Below are 24,739 nucleotides of genomic sequence, written 5' to 3' on the forward strand. Positions count from 1 at the left end.
TGTGGGGCTGGGGTGTTGTGTGGGCATTCCCTTCCATCCCTGCGTTGGTGCGAGGCTGTAAAAACAACAACAACAACAACAACAACAAAACAAAAACAAAAAAAAAAAAAGGAAAGCAAAAAAGGAAAAAGAAGGAAAAAAAAGAATACAAGAGGAAAAAAAATATCCCCGTGCAAAAAGCCGGGGTTGAATTCGGTATTTCTGGCGAAAGGAAGAAAAAATAATTAATTCTCTTGGTTTGTTGCTATTTTTTCCCTTGAAAAAAAAAAGTGTCCGGGGGGTTCTGCTGTGCCCGGCTCTGCCCGAGCGGGCACGGCGGGAACCCCGCGCCGTTGTTCCCCGAGCTGGGGAATCTCCGCCGCGCACGGGGACGGGGGAAAACCAGTTGGGCTCCCAGTTTGGGCTGGGAATGGTTGGTTCGATCCCCAGTGCCTTCCCTCGCTCGCGGTTTCGACGGGTGCCGCGCGTGTGTCGGGATCGGCGGCGGCGGGGGGAGAAACGGAAAATCAGATTTTCCTCGGAAGCACTTGGCAGGGCAGGATGTGATGGCTTGGAGGCGCATCAATCTTCTGCACAGCGCTCGGGGCTTTGGGGGAATATTTTCGCAAATATTTAGGCCAAAAAATACGAGCGTCAAACGCCATCCCGCTCTTTGTTGCCGCAGCACCTTTGGGTGACAGCGGCTGCGGGAAGAAAATCATTAAAATCTGTTAAACCTTTAGTTTTCACCCGCATCGATATTTTCAGCTGGGCAGGAATTCGGGGGAATTCGCTGGGGGGTTTGGGGACCCCTTTTCCTCGGGATCGCTCCCCCGCCTCTCCCGAGCTGCTGGAATGGAGCTGCGAAGCGACGCGGAGGGAAACGACTCGTTGGATTTTAAATGCAAATAATTCCCAGCGACGTTGGAGTCAAACGAGCGGAGGGGGGGGAAAAAAATTGGAGAAAAGAAAAAATTGGGGCGGGAAAAGGAAGAGAAAAAGACGGGGTGGGGTGAAAAAAAAAATCTCGGTGGGAAAAAAAGCGCGGAGGGAAATAAACAGCAGAAAAATCCACTTTGGAGGAGAACCGGGCCGAGCGGCTCCGGTGCCCGGGGAGTGCCCGGTGCGAGGCTGCGGTGCCCGCGGCAGGGGCGAGCCGGGACGGACTGACAGGCGGCCGGACAGACGGGCAGGCACCAGGTGCGGGGCTGCCCCAGCCCGGGCTGTCCCCGCAGCCGAGGCCGTGTCCCAGCGCGGCCCTGCGCTGTTCCTACCCCCGGGCGGGTGGCACCGGCCCCGGGGCGCCCCACGCTCTGCCCGCCGGCGGCACCGGCCCCGGGGCACCGGGCAGGGGCTCCAGCGCCGCCCACCCCCGCCCCCGCCGCCGGCCTCGCCGCCAAAGTTGCTCCAAGTTGGAGCCGTGGCGGCGGCCGCTCCTGACGCGTTTCTCTCTTTCCCTCCCCAGGTGGGCACGGCCGAGCGGCGTCGCGGGCACCGGACCCGGGCGAGGCGGAGGTAACGGCGGCTCCCCCCAGCTCCTCCGCGGCGGCAGCCCCGGGACGCGGCCGGTAGCACCGGAGGGATGCGTGGCAGGTGCGGGACCCGCAGCTGGTGGCGTTACCGGGAACGGCGGCAACTTCCCGGCCCGGCCCCGGCGGCGCCGCTCGGTGCGCTGGGACGGGGCCCCGCGGCCGGCCGGGCTGCCGGGGCTCCGGTGCTCCGGGGGGGAAGCGGGGCCCCCGCGCCGAGCTCCGCCGCGCTGCCTCCCGCCGAGGCGGCCGCCGGTTCCTGCGGCGAGAGCCGCGCTCGCACCGGAGCCCAACATGGCTGCTGTAGTGAAGGTATTTCATGCACACGGGGGTCTGGGCGAGGGCAGAACGGGGCACCGGAGGCGCCGGGGCCGGCCCAGCGCCCGCAGCCGCCGGGGAACCGGGTACAGGCGGGCGAGCAGTCGGTAAGTGTCGGGAGGAGCGGGCCCGGTGCAGCCCCCGGCGCGCACACGCGTGGGGCCGCCGCTCCCCCGGTGCCGCCGGTGCCCGGCTCCCCCCGCGCCTCCCGGGGCCGCCGAGCAGTGCCCGGCGGGCACCGGAGACCGGCGGGGGCGAACCGGGGCCCCGCGGCCCGCCCGGGCCCTGCGCGGTGCCAGCGGGGCCCTGCGCGGTGGGAGCGGCACCGGCGGCGCCCCCGCTGCCCGAGCGGCCCCTCCCGGTACCGGGCCCGGGCCGGAGCGGCTCCCGGGGCGGCGGCGAGGCTCCGCCGGCGCCGTTCGTTCCCTCGGCGCTCGTTGCTGGGTTTTACCCTTCGGGCAAACGGCACCGAGCCGTGGGCAGCGCGGCGGGCACCGGCGGCGGCGGGGCCGGGGCCGCCCGCGGCCAGGGCGGAATTTCGGAGCCCCGGTTGGGAGGTAACGGCGGCGGCTCGGCCCACGCGGGGCGCGGAGCGTGGGGAGGACGGCGGGCAGCAGCACCGGGGCCGTTGCGGGGGACGAGCCGGGAATTGGGCACCGCTGGCACCGCGTCCCCGCTGCCCGCGCTCGGCCGCGCCGCGGAGCCGCGGGGACGGTAACGATAGTAATTAATAGCCATAACAATGATAATCAATTAGCGGCAGCTCGGTGAGAGAAGGACGGAGGAGGCACGACCCCGCACGGCCCCGGGGGCGGCGCGGCCGCCGTTCAGCACCACGGAGAGCGGCGGGGCCGGTGCCCGGTCCCCGGTGCCCGGCGGCGGCGGGAGGAGGCTCCGCTCGCTCCCCGCGATGCTGCGGCCGCCGCTGGCATTTTGGGGGGCTCCGACCAAGGGCTGCCCGGCCCTTGGTGTGCCCGGCGAGGGACAGAGAGCCCCGCTGCTCCCGGGGAGCCCCCGGTGCTGGCGGGTTGGCATTTCCGCCGGCGCCGCCGTTCCTTCCCGCGCGGGTATTCCATGTATTCCATATATTCTATAGATTCCATATATTCTACAGATTCCACATATTCCATATATTCTATAGATTCCATATATTCCGTATATTCCATATATTCTATAGATTCCATCTGTGTAGGTGTGTGGGTATATAAAAGGCCGAGTGCGGGCAGCAGGGCCGGGGTCGGATCTCTGCCTCCCTCCCGAAATCGAAGCACCGGGAGCGGGAGCCGGGCCCCGCCGCCCAGCCCGAGCCGCCGCTCCCGGTGTACATGGCCGGGCCACAGCCCCGCCACCGTGCCCGGGCCGCCGGTTGGTTTCGTTTTCCGCCGTTTCACCGGGGCTCGGCGCCATGAGGCGGCCCCGGGAGCGCTGCGGAGCCCGCGGGGCAGGGCCAGGCCGGGGAACCGGGGACGCGACGAGCCCGGGAACAACCGGGGGCGCATTCGGGGACCCCGCGTGGCTCTGGGCTCGTGTGCGGGGGCGTGCGGGCACCTGGGCGAGTGTGACCATGGGTGTGAGGATGCACCGGAGACACGAGCGCTGCGTGTGCTCCGGTGAGCCCGGGCACCTTGGCGTGGTCCGTGCCCGCAGGGGTCACGGCCGTGCCCCGGTGAGGCTCCCGGGAAGGGCTCCTGTGCCCCGGCCCGGCCGCTGCTGCCCCGGGGGCCCCGGGAGAGCGGAGCGCGGCGCCCGCACCGGGCAGCGGCGGCGGGGACCGGCCCCGGGCGGCCGCACGGGGGGGACGTGGAGCCGGACCTGGGCCCCGCGCCCCGGGCTCTGCCCCGCCGCCCCCCCGAGCCGCGGCCGCGCTTTCTCCCGGCCCGGGGGGGTTTCTCCGCGGCCGAGGCCCGGCCCGTCGGTGGGCTCCGTTCCTCCGGGGATAACGGGTTGTTCGAGCCCCGCTCGGCTCCCGAGCGTCTCCCAAATGTCCCCTCTGCAAGCGGCTCCCGTGAGCGCAGCCCCGACGGGAGGGACGGGCCCGGCCGCCCCCGCCCCCGCGGCCGCTCCTCCTCCCGGGCACGGGGGTTTGAGCCCAGCCTGGCCCGGGGGGCGGCTCCGGCAGCGCCGGCCCGAGCGGGGTTAGCCCCGGGGCACCGCCGCCTCCCCGACGGGGCGGGCCGGCTGCGGCGGGCGGCCGCCACCGGGGGGGCCCGGCCCGAGCAGACGGAGCGGCCCCCGGGGACGGCGGCGGCCGTGGCGAATGGCGCAGCCCCTGCCGGGGGGGTGACCCCTGCCCCGGCCCCACGCCCGGGCTGTCCCAGCCCCGCCGCTCGGGCTTTGTCCCCGCCGGCCGCCCCGTCCCTCCTCCCGCCCTCCCCCGCCCTCCAGCCAGCGCCGCGCCGCTGACTCTGCCTCAACTTTAGAGGCAGGTCCCGGAGACGCCGGGCAGCGGGAGAGGCACCGGCACCGGCACCGGCACCGGGCGGGGATGGCCGCCCCCATCCCCATCCCCATCCCCATCCCCGTCCCCGTCCCCGTCCCCATCCCCGTCCCCGGGCCGAGCCTCCTCCGTTCCCCGCCAGCCCGGCAAGGATGCGCTGACCCGGAGCCGACGGCAGCCGCGGGATGCGCAGGTACCCCCGCCCCGGGAGCCCTCCCGGGACCCTTCCGGGGCTCTCCCGTTGGGCACCGGGGCAGCCGCTCCGCCGAGTTTCCGTCCGAGCGGCCGGAGCTCCCCGGGAGGAGCCCCCGCCCCGCCGGTACCGGGGCCCTGCCCGGAGCCCCCCGGTGGGGACGGGGCCATCCCGGGGCCCTCAGGGTGACCCCCCGGGAAATTCCCGCGGGAGGTGCGGGGTCCCTGCCGGGTTTGAAGCGCCGGGCAGCCGGGAGAGGATGTGGGAGGAAGGGGAGGAAGAGGAGAAGAGCGCGGGGGGACCCCCGGGGGCCCTTTCGGGCTCGGCCCGTCCCTGCCCGGGCGATTTCCTGACTCAGCAGTTCCGTGCCAAAAACTCCGGGAATTGGCCGGTGGGACTGGGCTGGGGCTGGGGGCGAGTCTGGGGCTGGCAAGGACCCGGCAGCTCCCTGGGCCTGACTGTGGGGCTGTCCCTGGGGGGACACGTGGTGCCATCCCTGAGCTGTGCCATTTATGTCCCGTGCCATCCCTGAGCTGTGCCATCCCTGATCTGTGCCATCCCTGAGCTGTGCCATACCTGTCCCTGTGCCATCCCTGATCTGTGCCATCCCTGAGCTGTGCCACCTCTGTCCCGTGCCATCCCTGAGCTGTGCCATCCCTGATCTGTGCCACCTCTGCCCCGTGCCATCCCTGAGCTGTGCCATCCCTGTCCCTGTGCCATCCATGTCCCATGCCATCTCTTCCCCATGCCATCCATGTCCCGTGTCATCCCTGTCCCATGCCACCCCTGCCCTGTGCCCCCCCTGTGCCGCGCCTGTCCCGTGCCACCCCCAGGCTGAGCCGCTTTGGGGTCCTGCTCCTTTTGGGGGCCCCAGCCTTGCCCCGGGGCTCTGGGCTGGGCACGGGGGTGGCTGTGCCACATCACAAGGCACCGCAGCCCATCCCTGCTGTGCCCCCCTGGGCTTTCCGCCGTGGTGGCACCAAGGGGACGAAGCTCGGGGGCCGAGGGCTGATGGCTGCAGAGCTGGGGGGGTTTTTCTCTTTGGTTATCTAGCTGTATGAGTGTATGTGATATCATAAAGCTAGAGAACCGAATGTAAAAACCCTCCCGCCGTCCTCCAGGAGCCAGGGCCTCGCTGCCCGCCGGGCTCCCCGAGCCTCCAGCCCCGCGGCCTCCATGGGATTTTGCCTTTCATCGCTTCCTACCCAGGCCCAGAGCTGGTGCCTCTGCCTGGCTGGGGATTTCACTTCCAACCTCCAACCCTGGTGCTTTTATTTTATTAATTTTTCCTCTTTTTTACATTTTTTTCCCTTTAGTTTTTTTAAAATTTTTTTCTTTTTAATTTTAATTTTTTTTTCCTTTTTTCTTTTTTTTTTTTTTTTGCCACTGTGGTTTTAATTTCCACCCCGACAATTAACTGGTGCTGGAGATAAATGAAACGGGGCCAGCTCCGAAAGAACCCCCTGAGAAACGCTGTTTATAACCGGGTGGAAGGAAAGTTGCTTAAATATATTACAGCATGCAAATTTTAATTTAGCACCAGCCCCGTTCCCGAGGCCGATTTATCTGCCGGGGAAGGGAAATAAATCATCGCCGCTCGTGGCCGTGTCTGCGGAGAGATCGCAGCTTTGTTCTTCCAGAGAGGGGTTTGGGAGCATCCTGGGGCTCAGATCCCTCCAGGATCCCGCTGGGTTTGGGATCCTCCTTCCCTCCCGCTCCTCCCCGCTCAGGGATGCGGGGTCAGCCCCAAGGACGGGGCTGGGGCGAGGGACGGCTCCAAGGGGCGATTCCAAAGGTTGATCCGTGCCCCTGTTGTACCTGGGAATGCCAGGAAGGCCGTGCCGGGGGAAGTTTGGTGACCCCAAAGGTTGATCCGTGCCCCTGTTGTTCCCTGTAACCCCAGGAATTTCCAGGGAGGTTTTGGGGTGCAGCCCGAGGGAGGGCCCTCAGTGGTGACCCCAAAGGTTGATCCGTGCCCCTGTTGTTCCCTGTAACCCCAGGAATTTCCAGGGAGGTTTTGGGGTGCAGCCCGAGGGAGGGCCCTCAGTGGTGACCCCAAAGGTTGATCCGTGCCCCCGTTGTTCCCTGTAACCCCAGGAATTTCCAGGGCGGGTTTTGGGGTGCAGCCCGAGGGAGGGCCCTCAGTGCCGCTCCAGAGAGGGAGGTGGAGATGATCCGGACAAATCCATGAGCTAAAAACGCTTTAGGATCGGCCTGGGCTGCAGGAACAGCACGGGGACAGCTCCACCCCTCCCTCGCCGTGGGGACTTTGGAGCAGCAATGCCCGGCTGGGATTGGGAAACGGGAAAGGTGGAAAAGGAACCAGCCCAAGGCCCCAGTCCCTCTCTCCATCCTCTCTCCCTGACTCCCCTGAGGGGTTTTTTTCCTCTTCCACCCTGGGGCTGCAGCAGAGGAGGAATCTGGGGGGAAATCAACAGGTTTGGCCAGGAGAGGAGCAGATTTCCTGTCCTGGACCCATCCCTGGGATCCATCCCTGGGATCCATCCCTGGGATCCACCCCTGGCACCCCTGAGCTCACCCAGTTTGGGGCCTTCCTTGGGCGGGGAGGCCCTGGGGTGTGTTTGTGCTGTGGGATGAAGCAGGGGCAGCCCCAGACACCCCAAAATGTGCTGTGGGGTGAAGAGGAAGCGATTCCCAGTCCCCCTGGGGGTCCCACAGGGGCTGAGGCCGGGACGGCGGCGCCTTGGCCCCGATCCCGAGGGAAACGCGCCCGGTCCGGGGGCGCTGCCACCCTGCACGGGCACAGGGCCCTTCCCCGGGCCCTCTGCTGTCCCCAGGCGCTGCCAGAGCAGCTTTGCCCTTCTCCCTCCCCGGCTCTCCCTGCTCTGATCCCGCAGCTCCCGTGTGGGTCTGGGCAGAGAATCCCCGAGTTCCTGAGGCTGATGGGGACAGCTGGGGACAGCCAGGGGCGGCTGTGCCACCCTGGGAGAGACACAGAACCAGTGCCACCCTCAGCTCTCCCACTCCCAATCCCAAAACAGCCCCGGATCCCCCCCTCTGCCCCAGCTGGGAGCAGCCAGGGGAGGGGATGGGCTCCAAAACCTTCCCCTCCCTCCTGACTACTTGTAAACCATTTAGCAGGAATTTCTTAAAATAGGTTCCACTTTAAGGACTTATCTGCTGAATACCATTAATTTTCTGGGGTTCGTTAAAAGCAAACTTGGTCTCATAGCAACGGAATCTATTCCAGGGAAGCAGCCAATTGCAGGGTGTGCGAGCCAAGGCACAGAGAGAAAAGGAGCCTTTCAGGTTTATTCCAGGCCTCTGTGCCTTTTTTTTTTTTTTTTTATTTTTTAATTTTTTTTTTTTTTCCCAGAGAAGTTTTTAATTTTCAGTGTTTTTATTCCCCAGTGGAATATTTCAGATTTTCTCCCCGGCAAAAAAAAAAAAAGGAAAATATTGTGGCCTGTGTGTGTGGGGTGGAGGGGAAACCGCCGAGGGGTTGTGGTGTTTGTGGGCAGGGATGGAGCCTGTTTGGGACAGCAGGGTGGCACTGCCAATGGCCCTGCCAGTGTCACCCTGGGGGTGACACTGCCAATGTCACCCTGGGCATGGCACTGCCAATGGCACTGTGGGGATGGCACTGTCATTGTCACCATGCAGGTGGCACTGCCATTGTCACCCTGGGGGTGGCACTGTCATTGTCACCCTGGAGTGGCACTGGCAATGTCACTGCCAATGTCACCCTGGGGGTGGCACTGCCATTGTCACCCTGGGCATGGCACTGCCAATGTCACCCTGGGGGTGGCACTGCCAATGTCACCCTGGGCATGGCACCGCCAATGGCACCCTGGGCATGGCACTGCCAATGGCACTGGGGGGATGGCACTGCCAATGTCACCGTGCAGGTGGCACTGTCATTGTCACCCTGGGGTGGCACTACCAATGGCACTCTGGGGTGGCACTGCCGATGTCACTGTGGGCATGGCACTGTCATTGTCACCCTGGGCATGGCACTGCCAATGGTACCATGGGGGTGTCACTGCCAATGTCACCGTGGGCATGGCACTGCCATTGTCACCCTGGGGGTGGCACTGCCAATGGCACTGTCATTGTCACCCTGGGGGTGTCACTGTCATTGTCACCCTGTGCGCGGCTCAGCCCCGCAGGATCCGGGGCCGCCCCGCGGGGTTTGGTGGGAGCTGCTGGAAAAGCGGGGCCGTCAATCCCCGGCTCATTCCCCGGCCTGGCTGAAGGAATTCTCATTATTTCCCTTTAATTCCATCTCCTTCCTCGTCCCCATCGGGCCCTGAGCTGCAATCTCGCTCCCGGGATGTTCCCGGGGGAGGTTCCCAGGGGATGTTCCCAGGGGATGTTCCCAGGGGATAATCCTGCAGCTCCCGGGGGAACGGACACTCTGGGGGCAGGGGGGATCCCAGCCCTGGGCAGAGATGGGTTTGGGATAAACCGGGAATCTCCAGTTCTGATTTCCAGCACTGGGAGAGGATCTGGGATGAGCTGGGAATCTCCATCCTGATTCCCAGCCATGGATTTGGGATAAACTGGGAATCTCCATCCTGGGCAGTGATGATGGATTTGGGATGAGCTGGGAATCTCTGTCCTGGGCTGCTGACGGATTTGGGATGAGCTGGGAATCTCCAGTTCTGATTCCCAGCACTGGGAGAGGATTTGGGGTGAGCACCCCAAACCCAGCACAGCAGAGCGAGGAGGGGGCAAGGGGGTGCTCCCAAAATCCCCTGAGGATGGGAATGGCTCCGTTTTTGGGATGCTGGGATGGTGCTTTGGGATTGAGGTTGGGATGAAGAGGAGCCCTGGGGTGAGCGGTGCCAGGTTTGGGGTGCGAGAGGAGGCAGCTGGTGATGGGATCAGCCAAAAACCCCAAAAATAACCCGACCTTCCCGCCAGCAGCACAATACCCAGGATCTTATTGGGAATGGGAGTTGGGAGCTGTCCACACGACCAGCATCATTCCCAGAGCTCCTGGCACCTGATTTTAACCTCAAATCCTGAATTTCCCCATCCCTGGGCCCGCAGCCGGTGCCACCCTCCAGCCCTGACATTTCCCACCCCAAACTGACGATTCCTCAACCTGACAGCAGCGAGGCAGAGGAAAAAAATCATTTATGATAAAAAGGGACACAAAAGGGTGGAAACCTTGGACAAAACCATTTCGGGAATGGAGGGAACGGAAAATCCAGCAACGGGTTTAAGCTGAGCTTAATTTAGGAACCAGCAGAGCCCTGGCTATGGTGAAGAACAATTCCTCCCCGTTGGGTTGGGGAAGACCCTGGATTTTTACTCTTTAGCTGCTGATGGAAGATCCTGGATTTTTACTCTTTAGATTTTTCATGGATGGAAATTCCAGGCTGGAAAAATCAGGGGCTGGAGGAGGAGGAGGAGGAGGAGGAGGAGGAGGAGGAGGAGGGAGAGGTGGGAAACCCCGGCAGTGCTGGAGGGATGGAGCTGAACCCAGCTGGGATGGGGGGACCCCAAGTGCAGGGACAGGCCCAGGACATCGGGATCTGCTTCCAGAAGTTCAGGATTTCTCCCCCGGATTTCTGGGATCAGTTCCTTGGATCTCCGTTCCCAGCCCCACCTGCTGCAGCCGCGCGTTCTCGCTCTGGTTTTTTATTTTATTTTATTTATTTTTTAATGGAGAAATTATTATTTACAGTTTAATATCTTCATGTTTCTATGGAAACTCCAGGGCTGTGCGGGGCGGGGAAGTCCAAAGCAGCCGGGAAAAGCGGGAATGCCGGGAAGGAGGGCTGGGAACGCTCCGGGTGATGGGAATGCTGAAAACAGGAGGAGCAGGAGCTCGGCCTGGGCTGGGAACAGGAGCTGGGGTCAGTGGCGCCCCGGACACGGCTTTGGGGGGGCTGCGCTGTGTCCCCCTGCAAACCCAAACCCAAACACAAACACAAACACTAATCAAACCCAAACACTAATCAAACCCAAACACAAACACAAACCAAACCCAAATCCAAACCTAAATCCAAAACCAAACCCAAACCCAAACCAAACCCAAACCCAAACACTAATCAAACCCAAACCCAAACACTAATCAAACCCAAACCCAAATCCAAACCCAAATCCAAACACAAATCAAACCCAAACCCAAACACTAATCAAACCCAAACCCAAACACTAATCAAACCCAAACCCAAATCCAAACCCAAATCCAAACCTAAATCCAAACCTAAATCCAAAACCAAATCCAAACCCAAATCCAAACCTAAATCAAACCCAAATCAAACCCAAATCCAAACCCAAATCCAAACCTAAATCCAAAACCAAACCCAAACACAAATCAAACCGAAACCCAAACACTAATCAAACCCAAACCCAAATCCAAACCCAAATCCAAACCTAAATCCAAACCTAAATGCAAACCTAAATCCAAACCTAAATCCAAACCTAAATCCAAACCTAAATCCAAAACCAAATCAAACCCAAATCAAAATCCAAACCTAAATCCAAATCCACAGGATTTCTATGGGATAATTTGATGGGATTTCCATGGGATATTTCCATGGGATTTCAATGGGGTTTCCATGGGACTTTCCATGGGATATTTCCATAGGATCTCCATGGGATCTCCATGGGATTTCCATGGGATATTTCCATGGGATCTCCATGGGATCTCCCTGGGATTTCCATGGGATATTTCCAGGGAATTTCCATGGGATTTCCATGGGATATTTCCATGGGATCTCCATGGGATATTTCCAGGGAATTTCCATGGGATCTCCATGGGATATTTCCATGGGATCTCCATGGTATTTCCCTGGGATATTTTCATAGGATTTCCATGGGATTTCCATGGGATCTCCATGGTATTTCCATGGGATATTTCCATGGTATTTCCCTGGGATTTCAGGGCGCCGCGGGCACCCCCAGGCTGGCGCCGGCGCCGTTGCTGGTGCGGAAGGAGCACGGTGGCGCGGCCCCGTTGCGCTAATGGCAGGTGACAGGGACACGCTCGTGGGGACAGGGACGCGCTCGTGGTGACAGGGACACGCTCATGGTGACAGGGACACGCTCGTGGGGACAGGGACGCGCTCGTGGGGACAGGGACGCGCTCGTGGGGACAGGGACGCCCTCGTGGGGACAGGGACACGCTCGTGGGGACAGGGACGCGCTCGTGGGGACAGGGACGCGCTCGTGGGGACAGGGACGCGCTCGTGGCCACGGGAGGTGTCCCCGGCCCCGCTCGTGTCACAAAGGATCTGATCAGGAGCCACCGGGAAAGGTCAGGCGGGAAAAGCACCCGGGGACGTCGCCGTGTCCGTGTGTCCGTCCGGCTGCTCCCGTGTCAGAGGGAAAAACAAACCCGAGTGCTTCAAAACAGAAATGAAAAGGAAAATGATATTAAAAGTAAAAATGGAAATGAAATTAAATGAAATAATAAAAATATTTTAAAGTAAAAATAAAATAATAATAACAATAATAATAATAATAATAATTTAAATAATAGAAATTATAAAATATAAAATTTAAAATTAGAAATTAATAGAAATAATAAAAATAAAGATAAAGATAAAAATAAAAATAAAGAAAATAACACTAACACTAACACTAACAATAACAATTAAATAAAATATAAAAATTAAAATAAAATTAAAATAAAATTAAAATAAAATAAAAATTTTAAGAATTTAAAATTAAAAATAAAAATAAAATTAAAAATAATAAAAATTAAAATTCTGCCGGAGGGTTTTGCTGGGGGAGCTTTGGGGGTGGTGTTTTCGAGGTTTCCTCTGCCACCACCAGAAATGGATTTATTTATTTCTAATGAAAACCACGAGCCTGGTGCTGCTCTAGGGGGTTCTGGGGTCCCCGTGGCCGAGGCGTGCAGGGATTGGGGTTTTTGGGTCCTGAAGCGTGGAGTGCAGTCAAAGATGGGGATTTTGGGGTCCCCAGGCCGTGTCCTGTAGGACAGCAGGGTCACCATCCCTGCATCCCCTCCCCTCTGTGCTTCCACACCAACCCCGAGCTCTGCCCCTTTCCAAAGCCCATTTCTAACCCCAAACCCAAACATCCCAACATCAGGGCCAGCCTGGGGAGGGGGACAGAGACCCCAACACCGGGAACCTCCCGAACCCCAAACCCCATTCCCCATTCCTGAACCCCAAACCCCAAACCCCAAACCCCATTCCCAAACCCCATTCCCAAACCGCATTCCCCATTCCCAAACCCCATTCCCCATTCCCCATTCCCCGTTCCCCATTCCCCATTCCCAAACCTCTCTTTAGGGCTGAAATCCCCTCCCCAGCTGCACTTCCCAGACCTTGGAGGGGCCACACGTGCTCACCCCGGCCTTGCACACGCGTGTGCATCCCTGGCCTTGCACACCTGTGTCCCCACCCTTGCACACGCGTGTGCATCCCTGCCTTTGCACACCTGTGTGTCCCTGCCTTGCACACGCGTGTGCATCCCTGGCTTTGCCCACCTGTGTCCCCACCCTTGCACACGCGTGTGCGCCCCTCGCCTGGTGCTCTGCTGCTCTCTGGGAACAATGGGGTGTGGGTTTGTGGTTTTGTGGGTTTTTTTGTGGTTTTGTGGGGTTTTTGTGGTTTTGTGGGTTTTTTTGTGGTTTTGTGGGGGTTTTTTGTGGTTATGTGGGTTTTTTTGTGGTTTTGTGGGGTTTTTTGTGGTTTTGTGGGGTTTTTGTGGTTTTGTGGGGTTTTTTTGTGGTTTTGTGGGTTTTTTTGTGGGTTTGTGGTTTGTTTTGTGGTTTTGTGCTTTTAGCCACTCCTGAATGGGCTTTTTTTGTTTTGGTTTTTTTTTTTCTCCTTCTGTTTTTTTTTTTTTTTTTTTTTTTGGCGCTCAAGGCCTGAAAAGCCGGCGGGGAAGGAGGCGAGGGAGGGGAGGGAGGGGAGGGAGGGGAGGGAGCCCCTCCATTAGCTCAGTGCAGCAGCGAGAACAGCTGTGAAAAGAGCCCGGGCCTTTTTCCCACGCCCGGAGCAGCGCGGCCGGGGAAGGAGCCCGAGCCCTCCCGGCGGGGTCAGCGGCGCTCACAGAGCCCGAGCCCCGCGCGGCGCCCGCCGCAGCCCCGGCAGAGCGCGCACGCTCTGACACTCACCGGGCCTCCCCCGCCGGCCCCAGCGCCGCTCGGACCCTCCCCGTGCCGCCCGCGGGATGGAGAGGCCAAAAAATTCCCAATCATTTGGGGGAGGGTGTGATGGGGAGGATGGAGATTCCAAAAAATTCCCTTTTTGGGGGAGGGTGTGATGGGGAGGATGGAGATGCCAAAAAATTCCCAGTCCTTTTGGGGGTGGTGTGATGACCAGTATGGAAATTCCAAAAATTCCCCCTTTTTGGGGTGGTGTGATGGGGAGGATGGAGATTCCAAAAAATTCCCCATTTGTGGGGGGTGGTGTGATGGGCAGGATGGAGATTCCAAAAATTTCGCCCTTTTGGGAGATGGTGTGATGGGCAGGATGGAGATTTACACCTCTTGGGGGATGTGGAGGTGGATTGAGGATGGAGATTTCCCCCTTTAGGGGACGATGAGATGGGGGAGATGGAAATTTCCTCTTGGGATGGGGGGAGATTGAAATTTCCCCATCTTGGGGGACGATGGAATGGGAGGAGGATGGAGATTCCCCCCTTTTGGAGGGGCTGAGATGGGAGGAGATGGAAATTTCCCCTTGAGGATGGGGGGAGATTGAAATTTCCCCATCCTGGGAGGTGTTGGGATGGAGCAGCCCCTCTCAGGATGGGGGAGGATGGAGATTCCCCCTTTTGGGGGAGATGGGGGCAGATGGAAATCCTGCTGCCGGCACCCCGGGCTGTTTGGGGTTCGTGGTTTATTTTGGGGTTTTGTTGGGTTTTTGTTGTTCTATTTTCCGTCCCTCCCGCCCCTGTCCCGGCTCTCCCCGCACCCGACCAGGGCCGAGCCGGGCGGCGGCGCTCGGGGCCGGCAGCTGCTGCAGACGGGACCGGGAGGGGGCGGCAGGGCCCGGGCCCAGCCGGGGAGAGCGGAGGGGTCGGGAGATGGGGCAGGAGGGGACTCAGACCTCTGGGGGAGGAGATGGGGATCCATCCTTCCTTCCTTCCTTCCTTCCTTCCTTCCTTCCTTCCTTCCTTCCTTCCTTCCTTCCTTCCTTCCTTCCTTCCTTCCTTCCTTCCTTCCTTCCTTCCTTCCTTCCTTCCTTCCTTCCTTCCTTCCTTCCTTCCTTCCTTCCTTCCTTCCTTCCTTCCTTCCTTCCTTCCTTCCTTCCTTCCTTCCTTCCTTCCTTCCTTCCTTCCTTCCTTCCTTCCTTCCTTCCTTCCTTCCTTCCTTCCTTCCTTCCTTCCTTCCTTCCTTCCTTCCTTCCTTCCTTCCTTCCTTCCTTCCTTCCTTCCTTCCTTCCTTCCTTCCTTCCTTCCTTCCTTCCTTCCTTCCTTCCTTCCTTCCTTCCTTCCTTCCTTCCTTCCTTCCTTCCTTCCTTCCTTCCTCTTCTCCTCTTTCCCTTTTTTGCTCTTTCCCTCTTCCTCTTTTCCACCTTCCCTCTTTTCTTCTCTCTCCTTCCCACTTTTCCTCCTTCCCTCTTTTCCTCTTTCCTCCTTCCCTATTTTTCTCTTTTCTCTTTCCCACTTTCCCCCTTTCCCTCTTTTCCTCTTTCCCTCCTCCCCGAGCTGTTCCTCTTTCCCTCTTTTCCTCCTTCCCAAGTTGTTCCTCCTTCCCCCTTCCCCTCTTTTCCTCCTCCCTCCCTCCCTCCCCCTCGTCTCCGCCGCCGGTCGCTGACACTCCATGGCAGCCCATTCAAAATGCATGGGCTCCCCTTTCCGAGCGCCCCGCTCCTTTTGAACTAAAAGGATTTTCTCAGAGGCTAAGTTCAAATGTACGGCCGTTATTTATTTATCACCCCCGCTATGTATTATTCATTTATTTAAAAATGTATGGCAGCTGGGAGCCCCGTGTTTAATCACCCCACGGATGGCGAGGGCCAGGTGGGGCCGGCCCCTCGCCCCGCCGCTAACCTGGCGCGGCGGCCTCACGGCTGAGCGAGCGCGGAGCCGGCCCCGAGCGGCCCCAGCGCCGGGCACGGCCGGGCCCGGGGGATGGAGGGGCTGCGGTGCCCCCCAGAGGGGCTGCGGTGCCCCCGGAGGGGCTGCGGTGCCCCCCGGGATTGGGGAACTGCGGTGCCCACTGAGGGATGGAGGGGCTGCGGTGCCCCCGGTGGAGCTGCCGAGCCCCCGGTGGAGCTGCCGTGCCCCGGTACCGGTGCCAGGGCTGTTTTCGTGCCCCGGTACCGGTGCCAGGGCTGTTTTCGTGCCCCCCCCGCGCCGCTGTTTGGCCCTGGGGACACTGCCGTGCCACCGCGCTGTCCCCAGCCCGATGCGAGGACAGCGCGGGGAGGCTGGAAGGGGCTGGCACTGAGCTCTGAGGAGGCAAAACACGGCAAGAAAACGAGAAAACGGGAAAACGGGAAAAAGGGAAAACGAGAAAATGAGAAAACGAGAAAAAGGGAAAAGGGGAAAACGGGAAAACGGGAAAACGAGAAAACGAGAAAACGAGTAAAAGGGAAAAGGGGAAAACGAGGCCGCGTTCTTCCTCCCGCAGCACGCCGGGGGAGGAGGGGACGCAGCCAGCCCTGCTGGCATCCCGCTGTCCCCGCAGGGCCGAAATGCCCGCGAAGGGTTAAGGATGCTGAAGGTGCCCCCGGGCCCCCCGAGGAGCCCCCGCCACCCCGTTCCGCGGCGGGACAGCCGCTAATTGAGACAGCTCGGGCCGCGCCTCCTGCCGTCCCCCGGGGCTGAGCTGCTCTTCCCAGGGGGAGCGCATTGTCTGCTCGGGCGGGTTGATGTAATCCCTCGGCCCGAACAATGCTTCCCCACCCCGCTCCGCTTGAAAGGGTATTAGTTGCCCAATGAGATAATTACTCCGCGGGCCACCCTAATCATCCCCTCGGTCCCCGCCGCCTCTCCCCGGAGCCGCCCGGTTCCGCCCCGCAGCGCCCGGGATGGGGCCGGGGTGGGAGCCCCTCGGGGGGGGCCGTTCTGTGCAGGAACCCTAAAAAACAGCGGGAAAATGTTCCGGGAAAGGGGATTTGGGGTCGGGGTGGAACCTGCTGGGAAGGCTCATCCTACACGGGAACCCTAAAAAACAGCGGGAAAATGTTCCAGGAAAGGGGATTTGGGGTCGGGGTGGAACCTGCTGGGAAGGCTCATCCTACACGGGAACCCTAAAAAACAGCGGGAAATGTTCTGGGAAAAGGGGATTTGGGGTCAGGGTGGAACCTGCTGGGAAGGCTCATCCTACACGGGAACCCTAAAAAACAGCGGGGAATGTTCTGGGAAAGGAGATTTGGGGTCGGGATGGAGCTCACCGGGGAGCTTGTCCTACACACGAATCTGCATCCTAAAAACCGACAGGAAAATGTTCCGGAAAAGAGGGATGTGGGGTGGTGATGGAACCTGCTGGAAAGGCCGATCCTACCCTAAAAACGGGCAGGAAAATGTTCCGGAAAAGAGGGATGTGGGGTGGGGATGGAACCACTGAGGGGCTCATCCTACACAGGAACCTCAACCCTAAAAACCCACAGGGAAGGAGGGATGTGGGGTCGGGGTGGAACCTGCTGGAAGGGCCCATCCTATGCAGGAACCCTAAAAAGCAGCAGGGAAATGTTCTGGAAAAAGGGGATTTGGGATCAGGATGGAACCTGCTGGAAAGGCCAATCCTACCCTAAAAACTGACAGGGAAGGAGGGATTTGGGATCAGGATGGAACCTGCTGGAAGGGCCAATCCTACCCAAAAAGCCGACAGGGAAGTGTCCTGGAAAGGAGGGATTTGGGATCAGGATGGAACCTGCTGGAAGGGCCCATCCTTCGCTGAACCCCCAGAAGGGGCAGGGAGCTGTTTGTGCTCCCGAGGTGTCACCTCCAGGCTGGGCTGGTGGCTGCTGCTGTCACCTGGGGACGTCACCGGGCTGGGAATGCCGGGAGCTCCTGGCGCGTTGGGATTTGGGATTTTCCCGACGTTCCGACCCCGCCGTGACCCCTGGGAGGGCCTGGGCTGGTGGCCAGATGTCCCTGCAGTGCCTGGCAGCCAGCAGGGTCCCCCAGCACGCGGGGAGCCCGACCGGCAGGCTGGAATTTGGGGAAACACAATTCCATGTGCTCCTTGAATGTCAGCACTGCCAGAATCCCAGAATCCCAAAATCCCAGAATCTCTGAATCCCCAAATCCCAGAATCTCTGAATCTCTGAATCACAGAATCCCAGAATCCCAGAATCCCCAAATCCCAGAATCTCTGAATCACAGAATCCCAGAATCCCAGAATCTCAGAATCTCTGAGTCACAGAATCCCAGAATCTCTGGATCACAGAGTCCCATAATCTCAGAATCCCAGGATGTCAGAATCACCAAATCCCAGAATCTAAATCCTAGATTCCCAGAATCCCAGAATCCCAAAATCCCAGAATGTCGGAATCTCTGAATCACAGAGTCCCAGAATCCCAGAATCTCAGAATCCCAGGATGTCAGAATCACCAAATCCCAGAATCTCTAAATCCTGGATTCCCAGAATCCCAGAATCCCAGAATCCAAGAATCCCAGATTCCCCGAATCCCAGAATCTCAGAATCCCAGGATGTCAGAATCACCAAATCCCAGAATCTCTAAATCCCAGAATCCCCGAATCCCAGAATCTCTGAATCCCCGAATCCCATAATCTCTAAATCCCAGAATCCCAGAATCCCCAAGTCCCCGAATCCCAGAATTTGGAGGTTTTCCGTCAGGATTTGGAGCTGACAGAGCCCCTCATCCCATTTTTTACAGATCCCAGCTCCCAGCTCGCCCCGATCCATCCCCATCCCTCCCCAGGCACGGGAGCGGAGCCTTGGGAAGATCCCAAATCCCGGAAATCCCGGCTGGAGCAGCCCGGGAGCGGCCGAGGGCTGGGATTTCCTGCCCGGGAAATGCCGGAATTCCCGATTTCCTGGGATTTTGGGGCTCTTTGGGGCCGCGCCGCCCCCGCCCCATCCCGCGGGACCCTGCCCAGGGCTGGACGGGGTAAGTTTGGGGTTTTCCCGCTTTCCTCTCCTTTCCTGCAGACCCTGAATTGGGTTTTCCAAGTGGGATCTCGCCCAGGGATTTGGGGGAGCAGCAGTGAGGCCCCATCCCGATCCTTTTCCTGTGATTTTTTTGGGGGAAACCCCCATTTTTATCCTCATTTTATTGACATTTCTCCTGGGAAATATCCAGATCCCACCCCCTGCCGGAGCTGCTGGAAAACCAGATTGTTCGGGATCCCAAAAAAAATCCACTTTTCCCCCATTTCCCTTTTATAATTTACACCGCAAAATCTCCCCTCCACCGCCCAAACCCATCCTTTAATCCCCTTAAATGGGAATTTCCCTCCATTTCCCCCCTGCTTCTCCATCCAATCCCGGTTTTCCCGGGGTTTAACCCCTTCCAGCCCCATTTCCTGGGGGTTAACCATTTCCAGCCCGATTTTCCCGGGGTTTAACCATTTCCAGCCCCATTTTCCCGGGGTTTAACCATTTTCCCGGGGTTTAACCATTTCCAGCCCGATTTTCCCGGGGTTTAACCATTTCCAACCCGATTTTCCCGGGGTTTAACCCTTTCCAGCCCCATTTTTCCCGGGGTTTAACCATTTCCATGCCGATTTTCCCGGGGTTTAACCCCTTCTAGCCCCCCCGGGGTTTAACCCTTTCCAGCCCCATTTTCCCGGGGTTTAACCATTTTCCCGGGGTTTAATCCCTTCCAGCCCCATTTCCCCGGGGTTTAACCATTTCCATGCCGATTTTCCCGGGGTTTAACCCCTTCCTGGGCGCTGCTCTTGGGGTTCCCCAGCTCGGGGCAGGCGCTGGGGATGAGCAGGGCCCGCAGCCGATCCCATCCCGGGGATTCAGTCAAGGGGAGGAATCCTCATCCCCCCGGGCCCTCCCTGCTCCGAGTTCTCTTTTCCCTTCCCCTCCTCGTGGCAGAGCTGTCCAAAGCATCAGGAAAAACAAAACTTCCACCTTTCCCGGGGTGAGGATTTTTGGATTTTTCCAGCAGGATTTTCTCGTCCCAAGCAGGGGGGGTGAGGGCAATAATCCCAATTTTCCCCTAAAACAGCCCAAAATGAGGCTGGGTGTCGCAGGTTGGGTTTTCCTGGTGGGAATGCGGGCAGGTGGGGCTGGGATTTTGCTGTGGGTTCCTCTCCCCCATCCCTGGGGACACAAATCCCGAATCTGCATTCGGGATCGGGGTCAGCTCTGTCCCTGCAGCCTGGGATGGATTTGGGAGCCCCGGCTGAGCCTGAGAGGCCTCAAAACCCGGAAATTTGGAACTTTTCCCACATTTTCCCTTCATTCCCAGCCTCGAACCCTCCAGGGCCGTGGTGGGGCTGGATTTGGGATCCCCAGCTGGTCCTGAGGCCTCAAAAGGCCCAAACTCCAAACCTCTCCCACATTTTTCCCTTCGTTCCCAGCCTCGAACCCTCCAAGGCCACCACGGGTGCCCCCAGCAGCTGCTCCATGCCCTGGGCGGCCACCTTCACCCTCCTCTTCCTCCTCATCCTCTTCCTCTTCCTCATCCTCATCCTCATCCTCATCTTCATCCTCCTCTTCCTCCTCATCCTCATCCTCATCCTCATCCTCATCCTCCTCATCCTCATCCTCATCCTCCTCTTCCTCATCCTCCTCATCTTCATCCTCCTCTTCCTCTTTATCCTCATCCTCCTCATCCTCCTCATCCTCCTCTTCCTCATCCTCATCCTCATCCTCACCCTCCTCATCCTCCTCATCCTCCTCATCCTCCTCATCATCCTCACCCTCCTCACCCTCCTCATCCTCATCTTCATCCTCCTCATCCTCCTCATCCTCCTCATCCTCACCCTCCTCATCCTCCTCACCCTCCTCTTCCTCCTCCTCATCCTCCTCATCCTCCTCATCCTCCTCCTCCTCATCCTCTTCATCCTCCTCCTTCTCCTTTTCCTCCTCTGCCTTCTCCTCCTCCTCCTCCCAACCCTCCTCATCCTTCTCCTCACCCTCCTCATCCTCCTCCTCATCCTCCTCATTCTCTTTCTCCTCCTCCTCCTCCTCCTGCTTTTCCTCCTCCACCCTCCTCATCCTCCTCATCCTGCTCGTGCTTTTCCTCCTCATCCTCCTCATCCTTTTCCTCCTCCTCCTCATCCTCCTCATCCTCCCGCTTTTCTTCCTCCTCCTCCTGCTCCTCCTGCTCCTCCTGTGCTGGTTCAGATCCTGGGACTCCATCTGCAGGGCCGGTCCCACGCCCGCCGTGGCCTTTTTATGCAAAGGGGAATTAATTAGATTTGAATATGGTAATTAAGCCATCGGCCCCCCTGCCCTGCCCTCCCCAGCCGGGTGCTCATCACCAGATTCCCTTTTTTCTTTTTCCTCCCGCCCTTTCTCCTCAGCCCCTCTCTCTCCCTTCCCTTTTTTCCTCTCTTTTTCCCCAATTCCCCCAATTTCCCTCCAATTTTCCCCCAATTTCTGCAAATTTTCCCCAATTTCCCCCCAATTCCCCCAATTTCCACCTGATTTTCCCCAAATTTTCTCAAATTTTCTCCAATTTTCCCCCAACTTTCCCCATTTTTTCCTGTTTTCCCCATTTCCCCAATTTCCCCCAATTTCCCCCCTTTTCCCCCCAATTTCCCCCTATTTCCCCCAATTTTTCCCAACTTACCCCCAATTTCCCCCAATTTTCTCATTTTCCCCAGTTTTCCCCATTTTCATGTTTTGAGCCTCTCTGATCCTCAAATTCCCAAAAATTCCCTATTTTTCCCAGCCTTGGATTTGCTTTTTTTTTGGGATTTATCCCAGGGTTTTTTTGGGATGGGAAAGGAAAGAATTGAAAGGGTTGAAGGAGATTCCAACACACAAAAAAGGGATTTTTTTTCTTCAACTGGGAATTCAAGTTTTTCCAAGGAAATGAAAGGAAAATAAATCACTTTGGGATATTTTTATAAAATTGCATTTTATAATTTTATATTTGTATTTATTTCCCTTTTTGCCCCCAACTCCACTCATAAAGCAAACAAAGGAAATTTGGGAAAATTCCAGAAAAGCCCCCAGGGTTTTTTTTTGGGGCAGTTGCTGGGATTGCTTTGTTTGAAATTGGGAATATTTTAAGGGAATATTTGGAACATTTTAAGGGGATTAAATTCCAGGGAAACTCGAAAATTGACCTGGAAACAAGAAATAGGCTGGAATTATAAATATATAAATATATAAATACATAAATATATAGGTAATATATTTATAAATATTTCTATATATTAAATATATAGAAATATAGAAAATTACAAATATATATGTGTATAAATATATAAATATAAAATATATAAATAAAACATGTAACTATATAAAATTACAAAATATAAAATCATAACAAAGTAACAATATAACAATATATAAATATATAAAAATGGGATTTTTTAACCCTGGCTCCTCCGTGGGCAGAGCCAACGGGAACCAGGGGGGTTGGGAAGAATTTTGGGTTTTTGGGGCTTTTGGGATGAATTTTTGGGTTTCAGGACACCTGGAATTTCCAGAAAAAAGATCAGGAAATGCCCCCTGAATTCCCAAGGAGGGCAAAAGGGAAAGGAGGAGAGAGGAGGAGGAGGAGGATCCACAGGGCAGGGGAGAAAAATAAACCCAAGAGGGAGGGAAAATGGAGCAAAAATCCTAAAAACTGTGGGGATAAAAGGGAAAAACCATCGATATTTTGGCATCCCTGTGTCCCCGTGTTCCATCCAGGTGGGCAGGAGGAAAGGCCAGGCTCAAAATCTCCCATGCAGCTTTTCCAGGCCGGATTTATTTCTCCTCTTGCCACTTTTGAAATTATTTTTTTTCCCTTTTTTTCCCCCGCCTTCCCCACGTGGATTCCCCGCGGCAAAGGAAAACAAGCGAGGATGATTTTTTTTTTTTTTTCTCCCTTCTTTTGTCTCGGTTTTAATCCAGCCCAGCCTCCTCCTTTCCATTCATAATTTTCTTCCATAGCTGAGGAAAAAAAAAAATAAAAGGGAAAAAAAATTATTATATTTAAATGTATTTTTTAATAAATTAAAAAGGAAAAGGGAGGAAGGAAGGAAGGAAGGAGGAGAACCAAGATGAGCCCAAGGGTTCCATTTCACCTCCCAGTAATTCCTGTGGATTAAAAAATAAAATAAAATAAATAAAATAAACATAAAGGAAGCGCTCAGGATTGGGAGAGAGATGGGGGGGAAAAAGGGGAAAAAAGGAAAGAAAATGGGCAAATTCTCCCTTTGGAAAACCTTGGAAATTTGGCTGTAGGGCTGAAATCTCATTTTGGAAAGCCAAGGAAATTCACCTGCAAGGCCGAAATCTCCACATTTTGCCAAATCAAGAATATTTGGCTGTGGGGTCAAAATCTCACTTTGGAAAAAAAACCAGAGACTCAGCTGCAGAGCAGAAATCTCCACGTTTTGGAACACCAAGGAAATTCCCTTTAAGGCCAAACTCTCCCCATTCTGTCAAACCCAGGAAATTCCCCCTTGGGCCGAACGCTCCCGACTTCAACAAACCCAGGGAATTCCCTTCAAGGCCAAACTCCCCCCGTTTCAGCAAACCAAATTTAAGGCGGAATCCTCCCCATTTTGGCAATCCCAAGAAATTCCATTTTAGGCTGAATTCCCCCCATTTTGGCCAACCCAGGGAATTCCCTTTAAGCCCAAACTCCCCCCATTTTGGCAAACCAAATTTAAGGCGGAATCTTCCCCATTTTTTCAAACTCAAGAAATTCCATTTTAGGCCGAATTTCCCCCATTTTGGCCAACCCAGGAAATTCCCTTTAAGCCCAAACTCCCCCCGTTTCAGCAAACCAGCTTTAAGGCTGAATTCCCCCCATTTTGGCAATCCCAAGAAATTCCCTTTAAGGCCGAATCCTCCCCATTTTTTCAAACTCAAGAAATTCCATTTTAGGCCGAATTCCCCCCATTTTGGCCAAGCCAGGGAATTCCCTTTCAGCCCGAACTCCCCCGTGCTGGGTGCAGCTCTCGGGTTCCTTTGTGGGGTCTCTTTGTTCCTTGCCCCCCTCCCCGAGGAGGAGCAAATCAGCGGCGTTTGCATATTCAGAGCAGGTGGGGGCCCAGATGCAGAGCAAATTAACCACCACCACCGCCACCATCATCATCATCATCATCATCATCATCAGGAGCTGCTGCTGGGGGCAGGGCTGCTAATTACGGTGCTCAGCGTGCGCGCTCGGCTTTGCCCCACAATTAAGCCGAGCTCAGCCAAAGCCGGGCCCAGCCGAGGTTCCCCAGGGGGTTTTGGAGAGCTCAGGGAGGGTCCTGGCTCGTCCCCGTGGGGTTTTTTGTGTTTTTTTGGGTTTTTTTGGGGTTTTTTCCCGGGTTGGTCATTACGACGCTCAGTGTGCGCGCTCAGCTTTGCCCCACGGTTAAGCCGAGCTCAGCTAAACTGGACCCGAGGCTGGGCCCAGCCGAGGTTCCCCGGGGGGCTTTGGGGAGCTCAGGGAAGGCATTTTGGGGTTTTTAGGTTTTTTTTGGCAGTGGTTTGAGGCGGTGCCTTGGCCTCGTGGTTCGCGCGCGGTTCCCGCCGGGGTTTATCCGGGTGTTTCCGGAATGTTCCGTGTCCCTCCCTGCGTCCCTGCCCTGCACGGACAGGGCACGGAGCCTCGGGAAGGAGCTCTGCCTCTCCAGCTCTTCCCCAAAACCCCGAGGTTTTGGCTTTCCGGGCCCTCCCACCCTGCCCCGCTGCTGCCAGGGGGGCGATGTCACCGTGGGGAGGGAGGGAGGTGGCGGGAGGTGACAACGGTGACACTGGGGAGGTGACATTGGTGACACTGGGGAGGTGGCACTGGAGAGGTGACACTGGTGGCATTGGGGAGGTGGCACTGGTGACATTGGGGAGGTGACACTGGTGGCATTGGGGAGGTGACATTGGTGACACTGGAGAGGTGACACTGGTGACATTGGGGAGGTGGCACTGGTGACATTGGGGAGGTGACATTGGTGACACTGGAGAGGTGACACTGGTGACACTGGGGAGGTGACACTGGAGAGGTGACACTGGTGGCACTGGGGAGGTGACACTGGTGACACTGGAGAGGTGGCACTGGAGAGGTGACACTGGTGACACTGGGAAGGTGGCACTGGTGACATTGGGGAGGTGACACTGGTGACACTGGGGAGGTGGCACTGGTGACACTGGGGAGGTGGCACTGGTGGCATTGGGGAGGTGACACTGGTGACATTGGAGAGGTGACACCAGTGACATTCTGGCGCTGGTGACATTTGGGATCTGGGTGTGGCTGGCGTGGCTGTGGGGCCATGGAGGAGCCCCGGGAATGGGAATTGGAA

The 24,739-nt window shown here is 57.4% G+C and overlaps 1 protein-coding gene across 1 annotated transcript in view; it reads left to right on the plus strand.

The window, feature by feature from the left end:
* The first annotated feature begins 1,561 nt into the window (after nt 1-1,561).
* Nucleotides 1,562-24,739, plus strand: part of LOC143696113 (uncharacterized) — a 29,129-nt gene continuing 5,951 nt past the window's right edge. Inside the window, exons 1-2 of the mRNA XM_077191330.1 lie at nt 1,562-1,933; nt 18,205-18,438. Coding sequence (XP_077047445.1) covers nt 1,562-1,933; nt 18,205-18,438 — 606 coding nt within the window. The remainder of the gene's footprint in view (nt 1,934-18,204; nt 18,439-24,739) is intronic.

Source organism: Agelaius phoeniceus, chromosome 29 (assembly GCF_051311805.1).
Source record: "Agelaius phoeniceus isolate bAgePho1 chromosome 29, bAgePho1.hap1, whole genome shotgun sequence".
NCBI classification, from domain to species: domain Eukaryota; kingdom Metazoa; phylum Chordata; class Aves; order Passeriformes; family Icteridae; genus Agelaius; species Agelaius phoeniceus.